This window comes from Poecilia latipinna, unplaced genomic scaffold (assembly GCF_001443285.1).
Source record: "Poecilia latipinna isolate Pla-1442-1.1 unplaced genomic scaffold, P_latipinna-1.0 Scaffold1749, whole genome shotgun sequence".
In the NCBI taxonomy this organism is placed as follows: domain Eukaryota; kingdom Metazoa; phylum Chordata; class Actinopteri; order Cyprinodontiformes; family Poeciliidae; genus Poecilia; species Poecilia latipinna.
Genome location: NW_015114365.1, coordinates 18,013 through 29,190, shown reverse-complemented (window position 1 = coordinate 29,190; position 11,178 = coordinate 18,013). Strand labels below are relative to the sequence as shown.

General features: G+C 36.0%; 2 protein-coding genes across 2 annotated transcripts; one reads left to right on the top strand and one right to left on the bottom strand.

Annotated features, from left to right (window-relative positions):
* Nucleotides 1-419: 419 nt before the first annotated feature.
* On the top strand, nucleotides 420-4,264 carry cntd1 (cyclin N-terminal domain containing 1). The gene is made up of 7 exons (XM_015060839.1): nucleotides 420-819; nucleotides 1,433-1,508; nucleotides 1,588-1,759; nucleotides 1,844-2,006; nucleotides 3,020-3,164; nucleotides 3,651-3,747; nucleotides 3,878-4,264. The coding sequence occupies exons 1-7, from the start codon at nucleotides 645-647 to the stop codon at nucleotides 3,983-3,985; spliced, it is 936 nt and encodes a 311-aa protein (XP_014916325.1). The 5' UTR covers nucleotides 420-644; the 3' UTR covers nucleotides 3,986-4,264.
* A 16-nt stretch (nucleotides 4,265-4,280) lies between these two features.
* Nucleotides 4,281-8,432, bottom strand: LOC106964999 (E3 ubiquitin-protein ligase MARCH7-like). Its single transcript, XM_015060840.1, has 7 exons — nucleotides 8,346-8,432; nucleotides 7,133-7,201; nucleotides 6,752-6,888; nucleotides 6,047-6,216; nucleotides 5,881-5,963; nucleotides 5,666-5,773; nucleotides 4,281-4,438 (listed from the first exon to the last, which is right to left on the bottom strand). Exons 2-7 carry the CDS (start codon nucleotides 7,166-7,168, stop codon nucleotides 4,343-4,345), a joined length of 630 nt encoding a protein of 209 aa, XP_014916326.1. The 5' UTR covers nucleotides 7,169-7,201; nucleotides 8,346-8,432; the 3' UTR covers nucleotides 4,281-4,342.
* Between the last annotated feature and the right edge of the window lie 2,746 nt (nucleotides 8,433-11,178).

The following is an 11,178-nucleotide window of genomic DNA, read 5'->3' as shown; positions in this document are numbered from 1 at the left end:
CATAGCAAACCAGGTAATTTGACTGTACAGTTGGGTGACCCCTGCTCTAGACAAATTACATGCCATTATTTTTGTTTAAGTGAAACTAAATATGCCTGTTTGTGTTGTAATTGTTGTTCACCGTGGATTACGGATTTACTTTAGAAATTTACTGTATAAATCCCCCACGGAGACTTTTCAGAATAAATGAGATTTTTGTTTTTAGACAATTGGCTTCTATAATCATGTGCTTTATATTTCCACATATGAGCTTGAAAGATTTTAACTGACTACCAAGCATACGTGAGAAAGATTCATCAACATTTACTGAATGCAAACCTTTGTGTTTGTATTAAGTGGACACCGCGGTTTCCAATACTAGTCTACTTGTGTCGGATTTACGGACATGCTTGCCTTTCACAATATGGCGGATGGTTTGGCGTGTCCGGTGCGGAGTAAAAATCGGGTACGTTGGTTCCTACTAAAAATAGTCATAGAAAGGAGCTTTGTTAACGCTGCCATCTTGTGGTAGACATAATTTTCAGGTGAGGGGTAGTATTTGTATTTCGGAACAGAGTCAGTTCAGTTTGCAATGTAACACTTAGTTTGTAACGTAACACTTAGGAGGAGAACCGCACGTTAAACGTTAGGTTTGTCAAAGCAGCATGGCAAAAACGTTCCTTTGTTTTCCGCGCCATCGTGTCGTCGCACGCCTAAATTTTGGCGAAACTCCCTTCGACGTTCTTAATGATTTCCTCATTAATTTAAACAACATTAACAAGGACTATCTGGATGGCTTACCGAAATGGAGCGGAACCTTTAAACAGAAAAGACTCGTTGGTAAGTAAAAAATGTTTTATAAAATTAAACCATCTTTTTTTTTTTTTTTACTTATCGTTGTTGACTAAAATTAAAGGACGGAAATGGTTTTCTTACATTTTATGTCTTAAGTTTTGCTAAAAGAAAAAAAAATGTAAGAAAAATGTAACACTTTTTACTCGTATAACTCTAAATGTACCATTCTATTGGATATACGTTAAGAGCCGTTAATTTTGTTCAGTAAAACTATTTTTAAGCAATGTTCCCCATGTATAGTCGCGCATAATTTAAGGTTAAGAAAATATGCTTTCTAGATTTAGTTTTTTTTTTCTTTACCTTAAATAAGAGTAATAGTCTGTACTATTTGCAGACAGAAGCTTCACCAGTGTTATATTTTTTTTCTATAAAAACCTAACTTCTATAAAACTTTAGAAAAAGAATGTATCTTGAGAATTTTTCTGCATGTTCCTGTAATGTTGAGTTATTATTTCTATAAAACACAATAATACTTTTCCTACACATATGTTTGCTCTACATAAAATTAACTCGTCAATGTAACAGAATTATTGAAACAAAAAACACCTCAGTTTTCTCAGTTTATATACTTCCGTCCTAAAGTCGTCCTGTTTCCTAGAATACATCTTCTTGATCACTCAGCAACTGAAACTTGATCCATCAGTAGGATACCATGCCATTGAACTGCTTCAGAGGTAAGAAGATGGCACACTTCTAGTTTTCCTTTTCACGTTATCCATTATTAATGCAAACAGTGTTTTTAATCTCTTCTAGGTTTATGGTAAAGCATGTTGCAGATACGGTTGCCAAAATCCCAATTCAAAGTGTAGCCATTAACGAGTCAAAGAGATATGGGGATTTGATTTTTAACAATCTCAAGGATACATTCCCTCTGATCCTCTTCTCTTGTGTACAACTTGCAAACAAACTGTTTTTGCATTGTCATGTAAGTGTTTTAGTGCAGTTGACTGATAATTGTCAGCATCTTTGAGTAAAAAACTAACTTTCCAAGACTTTTTCTTCATTGCAGATGATAGATACCTCCACTGCTGTACAGTTCCTGTATTCTCTCGGCCTCAGTGTTTCCAAACAGACCCTCCTGGAATCAGAGCTGATGGTCTTTAAAGGCGTTGAATACAGACTCAATGTCCTTAACTCTCTAACGTACGTGGAAGTCATTCTGGAGGTCCTTGGTAAGGTGTTTCGTTGATAATGACTACTTTACATTAGAAATGTACCGTTCCAGTTAAAGGCTTGCATGCACTCATTATAGGAATAAAAGTCATGTGAATTTTGATCTTTTAATTTGTGCACTTGAAATGTTTTTTTAGGGTGGATTTATGCAGCTGACAACTTTAATTGATTTTTAAACACAAAAATTCAGTAGATAAGTTTGAATTGATATTAGAGTTTCTCTAATCCAATAAATTATGTTATGTGTACTGGCTGCAATATATAAAGATATTCACTTGAATCTATTTTAAATTAAACTGAAGGTTGTTAAAAAGCATTTTAGCATCCAAGGATGATTATGTTTGTGGCTGATTGTTGGTTGTATTGTCCATTTGGCAGTATAAAAAAGATTATTTTGACATTGGCGATTGATCTGAACAACAGGAGAGCATGTCGCTGTTGGCCTGTGTAGCTACCAGCAACACTGCTGCATTGCAGAAAATGGAGGAGGACTACATTACATTTCTTCACTTTCATTTCAAATCAACAAATAGATCAGGGGTGTCATTATCCTTGAATAAAAATTTGTTTTTAAATAGATAAGTCAAGCTAACAGTAAGCTTCTCAAATGATCCTGACTTCAACTATCTTCAAATACTCCTACTAAAACTTCCAAGATGAGTGGTCTAATATTGAGATCAAATTATGTCACAACTTGAGGCACAACTTGTTAAAGGATACAAAACCAGATATTAGCTATGATGCACATAGATATTTAAGTCTGCATAGAAATGTGACTGTTTGCATTTCATAGAAAATGCAGAACAACCTCTGGCCTTTAAAAAACAAATCCTTGCAGCTGTGTGTTTTTTTTACTTCTTCCAAATTAGAAAAGAGATACATCTGTAAAATTCCCAAAATGGTGATTATGTTTTACAAGTAACTGTGTAAATCTCTGACTGCCACTGTAAGAGGTATGTGAATTAAAATACATGTAATGTATATTTTGAATTCGATCGGTTCACTTTTGTAGGGCACAATGAGCCGTCCGTGCCCGTAGAGCACCTTTATCGCCTCTGCCATTATGTCCTCCAGTTCGTCACCCTGGAGCAGACTGCAATCTATGACTCCCTGCTAAGAAGCGTCTCTCAGTGTGTCAGCCCGTCCAGGGAACAGAGGTATTACATTTGTCTAGCCACTGATGATTTCCAACAGGTAGTTTATGTAACAATATTCTCTAATTGATGTAGGTCTCTGTTGCTCCAATAACATTTAGAAATATATATATATATATATATGCTGGGTCTGCAACATCTATCCAGTGGCTCGGACACTAAATGCTCTACTGGCCAGTAGATGGTGGTACCCTGCACAGCATCTGGTCATAGACACAGTAGATCCACCATTTTGTTGTTGAACAGAAGAATGTCAGCTGTTAGCACTTGCAGCAAACCCAGTTGGATTCAGATGGAGCCAAACATAAAAACACAGCAGTTTCCTATTTGTGTCTACAAATGCTGCCGCTTCCATCTGTAGCTACACATCCATAAAGCTACAAATGCATAAAGGGAAGACCATTAGTGGGAAAAGCGTCTGTGTGTTTGTTTTATAAGATGTCCCTCTCTTGCTATGTGATCTTAATGTAAATCATTTTTTAACACCAGGGAAAATTTTGTGACAGTGACTGAGGATCGCATGCTACGTGGAGTTTGTGTCATTGCAGTGGCAACATACATCCTCTGTTTCAAAAGATGGAAACAGGTGAAAAACACATTTTCTATCTGTCATATTATTAAAATAGCCTCATGCTTCATTGAGTTATTCTTTCCATGATGCTTTCTGTCAACGCAAAACAAACTGAGTGATTGCTCTTTCTGTGCTTATGCCACAGGTGGTTGATGAACTGAGCCACATCACAGGAATCACCAGAAGAAACATCACTGAATTTGCTCTAGTGATAGTAGCGCACATTACTGGTACCAGTTCTTCAGCGGTGTAGACAAGGAAACTCACAGTGCTGACGTTGTTAGAAGTTTAACATATGTAGATGGAAAATGTCCAGCGTGCATTTTAGGGGAACAATTTCTCCATCCCCGAAAACAAATTACAACTGTGTTCTAGGAATTTAATGTGTTTTGGGAAATGCTATTTTGAATTTTTGTAAACGTTATATTCATTTTGCTGATCAGAAAAAAAAAATGGAAAAGATTTGTAAATTATTTTTGGACTCATTTTGTTGACATATTTCACAATAAATCTCATCCTGTTTCATCTGCCACATTGATCAACTCAACCAGAATTGCTTTACAGTTTATTATTTAGTTCCACAGAGATTAAGATGGACTTGGCTTCTTGATTAGGTATCAGGTGTGTGTGGACGAACATTTAGGATAACCTCCCATCCTATAGTTCTTACCGGGCTCCCTACTCTGTTGAAATAAGTTGTGTACATCTGTAAAAAACAAAAAGAGAATTTTATAAAAACTTTACATATTCCACTGCAAGTCTCTGGCGGTTGGGAAGACGGATGCATGACTGATAAGGTTATCATCGAGAGGTAATCCATTTTAGTCATTTTAAATCAGAAGGCTAACTTGCACACGTATTTATAACAAATAAAAAACATACCACATGGGGAAGATCACTGACACCCTCGACAAGAAGGTAAAGTCAAATGAGTGTTAAAAATAACTGGCTGCTCACAATGCTATTTCCAAACATGTTAATGGAAGGCTAATAAAAGTGGACTGTTTTGTAGTCCAAAGTCTGCTTTTCAGGAGTAAGTAATTTATTTTATTTATTTATTTATTTTCAGAAATCTAAATTCCACACTGGAGGAAGAGTGGAGAGGCACATAAACAATTTTCCTTAAGTTCCAGTGTGAGGTTTTCACAGTAAATGATTATTTGAATATCATTTCATATGTCTTCTCTTTCCCATTGTGTTTTATCAAGTCCAAAGTCAATATTGTCTCTTAAAATTTCCAGTGGAACTTGACACCTGCCAGTGTTATATCATTGCAAGATTTTGCAAAAATAATGTAATAATTCCTGAAAAATGACTCTAACCCAAATACTGTTGGGTTGAAATACATTGACAGCCTTTTGTGTATTGAAAACCATTTATAATTATCCATATCGTCTTCTGCTACTTGTGCACCCTTTTTTTCCCCAGACTTTTTCCTTTTGCTTAATTTTCTAATTACATATGGCATTACATGAGCACTTAGCTTCTCCAGCAATCAATTTCTGTGACCTACTTTGCCTTTGAGCAGTTTTAAAAATATTTGCTTGGAAGCTGTCAAGACAGCTGTCTTTCCTTTTTTTGCATCAAAAAATATTTTGTTATCCTTGGTTAATGTTCTAAATCTCATAAGAAATTTTTTTTGTTAGCTTATAAGCCATAATAATTGAAATTAACTGAATCAATCACATATGAATCTGTGTGTAACTAATCTTAAATTGAATTACTGAAATAAATACATTTTTTTCACAGATTTTCTGATTTCTTGCTAAACTCACTTATTCAAACTAAACTATCTAATTGGGGCATTCTGGTTCCAATAAACTGGAACTATGTTTTGGGGGTCTTCCGATCCTGAGATTTTGGCAAACCTGTTTTTCACATTACAATAAACTCACTGAGTAAATAAATGCAAGATTAGAGGATATTGCGTTACCATAGGTGATAACCAAAGCACTTTGTTCATAAACAACACAGTGCTCAGGAGTTCCAGTTCTGACATCAGATGTTCCACTTCGAATATGAGTTCTTCGAAGTTACTCAGCTGAAAATGTTAGGACAGCATATTTTCAAGAAGTGCTCCTCTTTATAGCTGATGTTTTTCTGTTCTACGTTTTACTTTGTTCATTAAGAGGTCCTGCGAGTGTTTACCTCTGACTGTTGCTGGTTGTTGTCCCCAGAGTAAAATGTTTTGGTGCAAATCTCACATCTTGTGGCAGCACCCAAGGTGGACCCTGTTAAAAAGTGTTGGCAGGTTACCCAACAACATGATAGCAGACTCACTTTTATTTTAGTCATCTACTGTTCCGCAGCTGACCTGACTGTAGTCGGGTCCTGATCCATGTTTTCAGGCAACTGCGGTGAATATATGTCAGACTTCCTGAACACAGGCAGGGCGACAGCAGGGGGTCGGCATCTGAACGGTCTCCGTAGCAGATGCGGCACTGGTTTTCCTCATTGTCATGTGATATATCATCTGGTGTACTGCTAAGACAAGGTGATCCAGTCAAGAGTGTGCAATATGACACCCAGTCATTTCTGTACTTTGTAGAACTTCCTATGTGTTTTCATGAACTAACTGATCAATACAAGGAAATTATAAATGTGGTGTTTTGCTGTGCAGGAGCTATAGTTGAAATAGGCTAATAAATGAAAGAGTTGATCAGCTTTCATATCCAACAGCACAAGGCTAATAATAGAAGTAAATAAGTTGTTTCTAAGATGACATTTGCACCTTATAAGACACATTAACATATATTTCCCAGAATTCCATGTAAGAATTTCATGGAAATCTTATTGAAAAGTTTGTTAATTTAGGATAGTGTTATGTTATTACACCAATTACATTCCAACTAAGGCTATTTTTCAGGGGGTTTCTTTTTCTTTTTTTTTTTAAGAAAATAACATCTTAAGTTTACTCTAAAAGAATCCTATAGGGAATTGGAAGAAATCAATCTTGCAATTGATTTCGGTTGCAAGAAATCAAAAAGTATTGCTATTATTTTTATTTTTTTGTGATTACCTCTCTTTGTGATGGCAGGCAGCATCATTTTTTAAACTTTCTGGTAATCGAGCTGCTTCATCTGTAGCTGTGGTCCATTGACTCTGCTCACTCGCTGACTCAGGTAATGGACTCTCCTCAGTGGTGTTGAAAGACAACTGGAAATGGCCACCACAAAATGTCTTAATTTATTAAAATGTCTTTAAAGATTTGACACGTTTACCCCTGTCTCATAGTTTACATTATGTGGTCTCTATGGCTAATTAGAAGCCTGGCTTTAAGTGAATAACTCTGCAGTGTTAACTTTCTACACTTCATGTACTGTAAGTGCAGTCACATCATTAAATACAGCTCAGGTTTTTAACATTTTAGACAAACAAGAGATCATAAATGTGTCATTACCCATTGTCGGATACGTTTCCACAACTTGTTAAACATTTTTGAAGATCCTCGTTTGCCACTTAATTTAACCTGTAATACAAAAGGAGTTACAGTCTGTTTTTATATAATTATAACAGAACAGATGGAGTTATAGTACCTTGTTTTATAAAAGTAATTATCACAACTCTGAGCAAAACAAAACTATTTTCAACAAAACTTTAATTAAACTGGGAACGGGGTGAGGATTCCTGAAGTTGAATTTTAATGTGAAATAGGTTGTAAACTTAACAACGTTGTGATTGACCATGGTGACACACACAAACACACACACACACGTAACATAATTTCAATGCTGTGGAAAATTCCTCCTGGTGATGACATGATTTTCAAAACGTTATCGTGCCCGATGAGCTGATGCGACAGAACCAGAATAATTTGAATCGTCTGTCTCAAAAGGTCAGATTTGTCTAATTTAGCTATTACAAGACTATAAGAACATGTATTAAAACATATTACTAACAACTCAAGTAAATGATCTGAAAGTTAGGGAAGAATTGCTCCACATTGCAATTGGAACATAGACTCGCTTGCTAATTTTGGATTTTTTTTTTTTTTGAAAATAAACAACTCTTTGTTTACTTACTTTATTTGAAATAGCAAAACAACTGAATCTGGACTTCATTTAAATGTATGATTTTTCTGAAAAGCTTAGACATAAACGCCTGTGAAGATAATTCCAAAACAACACGCTGTAAATATTATTTACTGGGTATTGTTATTAAATTTTTGTTCTGGTTATTTTTCAAGTTAAATAAATTTTTACCACAAAAAAAAAAAAAAAAAAAAAAAAAAAAAAAAAACTATCCAATCAACCCATCATTTTCCATTATGTAAACAACTGGTCTGGGATTAAAATGTTTACTATAGCTAATCTTGCTATTCTACTTCAATGTCCTTCTAAGATCCACTGTAAATATAGAGACGCAAAATATGCCACCTTGTGGCTACATGGCTTAACAACCATCTCAGCTTAAAGTCATTGAAATCATGAGACTTGAGAAATTTAATCGAGAGGACCTTCGGTGAGTAAAAGGAGCATGGGTTTTCAGGGAAATAACAGAAATTATATCATTTCTCTACTTCATAAATCTTCAAAAGAAAATATTTACAGTTTTAGGTACATGAATTATGGACTCAAACTGAGAATAAACAGTTGCGCAGCAGTTTCACTTACTTTTCAAATGAACAGTTGTAGAGAGGTCAGCTTTCATAGAGAGTTGTGGAGATTAACGCTTTAAATGATCTTGTGAGTGTTTTTGTTTTTCAAATGATGTGTTTCTATGGAGATTAGAAAAGAAGCCTGAAATGTTGCACAGTGACCCAAAATATCTCCTTTTGGATTAGAATACATTTTTCAATTGCTTTTGGAAATCATGTCTCCAAAGTCTGGAGGAAGAAGGGAGAGACATGGAATCCAAGTTATGAGCCATGTCATCTACCGATGATGGTGCTCTGTGTTTTTTCAAGTCCGATCTTAGCACAGCTATCTAAAGAGACAATGTGGATCTGCTGACAAGTTGTATGGAGATGTTGGTTTAATTTTCCAGCTGGAGAAGCTACTTCCTCACATGGCCAATAGCACCAATACCTGCTTTAACGAGGAGGATGGCTTTGCTGTTCTTGATTGGGCAGCAGCCTCAGTCTGACCTAAACCCTTAAGAGTTGTTGCAATATTGTCATAAGAATGACCCAAGCCAATTATGCTGACAGGCCCTATAAAAGCAACCTGGCCTTCTTTACCACCTCAGCTAGGCCACAGGCTGATCACTTCCATGTCATGCTGCATTTATGCAGTACTCTATGCAGAAGTTGGTTAAATCACATACAGATGCCGTGTTGTGGCTCATGAACATTACTTTTCAGTAAGCTGACATTCCTGTATTCTAACTTCTTTTTACTGCTTATTTGTCATATTTTCCGAGGAACTGAATATCTTGGTATTGTTCTTTGTGCTAACAAGAGTGTACCCAAATCAACAATTTATTGCATAACTAAGCAGTTTAAGTAAAAGAAGAAGGTTGAACTGCTTTCACAGAGAATCCAGCTGTAAACACTTACAGTTAGATGGAGACTTATGAGCTTTTGTCTGGTCACAAGAAGAGCAACAAAGAAGCTATTTCTATCTAACAAAAAAAAAAAAAGATCAAAGACACTCGTGTTTTCAAAGAAGTACCATGTTTGGACTGTTGAGATAAAGCCCTTTTCAGACTGGCTGAGACATCTAGGGGAAAAAAAAAGACCGTCTGAAGAAGAAAACTTGAAGGTTATCATGAAATGTCTGACAATGAGGCATCCGGAGACCATTCATGTGTGGAGTTGCCTCCAATCAAAGAGTGGTCTCGCTCATAGTTTTGCCTAAAACAGAGCGATAGAGGATGGGATGAAAACACCCTTTAAGAAGCAAATTGGTATTGAACCTTGTCTGACCTCATGCTTTGTTTCAGCATGACCCTGTCATGAGGCAAAAGACATCAAAACATTTCGATTTTGCCTCATTAGACAGGCACATTTTAACTCTCAATCCCGTTTAGAACCTGTTGATTTTTTTCCATTTACTTGAAGGCTACGGACCTTTGAAACATGCAAAATATTTTTTTAACCAAACCTTGCTACATTGCAGAAACAAAAAGAACTAACACTGAAAACCAGATTTACATCAGTTTTAAAATGTTTCACCATAACTGTATTTATTTTAATCCCCTCTGTTCTTGTCATTCCCAGTGACTAGATTGACAGGTTGAACTCCTAATAAATGTTTGATCTGTTCATGTAGTCATTTGAATTTTCATTTCTAACTTTCTTTTAAGGCTTAGATTCAGGTTCACAAATAGATTCAAGTTTTTTCGAGTCCAAAAGCGCAAATATTGTTACAGTAAATAAAAAATTAAAAAAAGACGTAAAAATTAAGAGACATAGAGACAAGTTTTAAACACGAGGGACAATACAGTCTGCCAAAACATTGATTGCAGTCCATACAACACTGCAGTAAGATATGTGAAATAAAAACAAAAACTGTCAACCCAACAATCAGATGCAATGACCTAATATGTAAACGGAGATCAAGATCAAAGTTTATCAAACTATGATAGTAGTACATATTAGATTTTATTGTGATAAAGACAATTTGAAATGGAAAGTAAAAATTATTTTGTACATTTCAAAAGGATTTTGTTTATGAACTCTTGTTATAGTTCAGCATTGCTATGTTAGAAAAGTATGTTTTAAGCATATTTATAAAGTATATTTAAGTATGTTTTCTTCAATAAAGTTGAATCTTGAAATTATTCTGCACACTGTGAATCTGCCTTTTTTGACGTTAAACAAAGCAATCCTTTGTCTTCTCTCCATTACATCACCCAGCCATGTGCAACTGATCAAAGCAATAAAGACACAGGCTGCAAGTTCTTTATGCCTCATTGTGGCACCGCGTCTGGTGAGCCAAAGTAGCTGGAGCTCCAGTAGCTTAGCAGAAGATCCAGAGTCAGAAATGACTGAAACGCCTCTCTGGCTCCCCGCGACTGTGATAATCCTGTTTCAGGGCCCCCTCATTAATCTTTTCTCCCCCTGCAGTCTGTTAGAGGAGGAGTGGACTCCACACTCACCTTCAGTGTTTTCTTTCTCTATGTCCATGCGGCGGGGAAGATCTGGGAACCTGCAGAGGCTGAGAAATCTCTGCAGGGATTGAGTCAAAGCCAGGACAAGCATATGTGTTTCCAGAGGTGAGTGGAGGCTTAAACACTCTGCTATCTGTGACCACTTCATCCCTCGCTCCGACCGACACACAGGGCTCACATACACATAGTCTAGAACTGTACGCACAAAAAAAAAAAGCATGGTTTTTAGGCCCCTCGTTAAAAACAAAATACAAATGCTTGTCATCTGGACCTTGTTATGGCATGTATGCTATATGATCATGCCTTCAATCTAACAAATATAGAAGTGCATTTGCTTAAAAATTATTTTGTGCAATAGGAACACAGCATTGTATATTATTGGAAATGACGAGT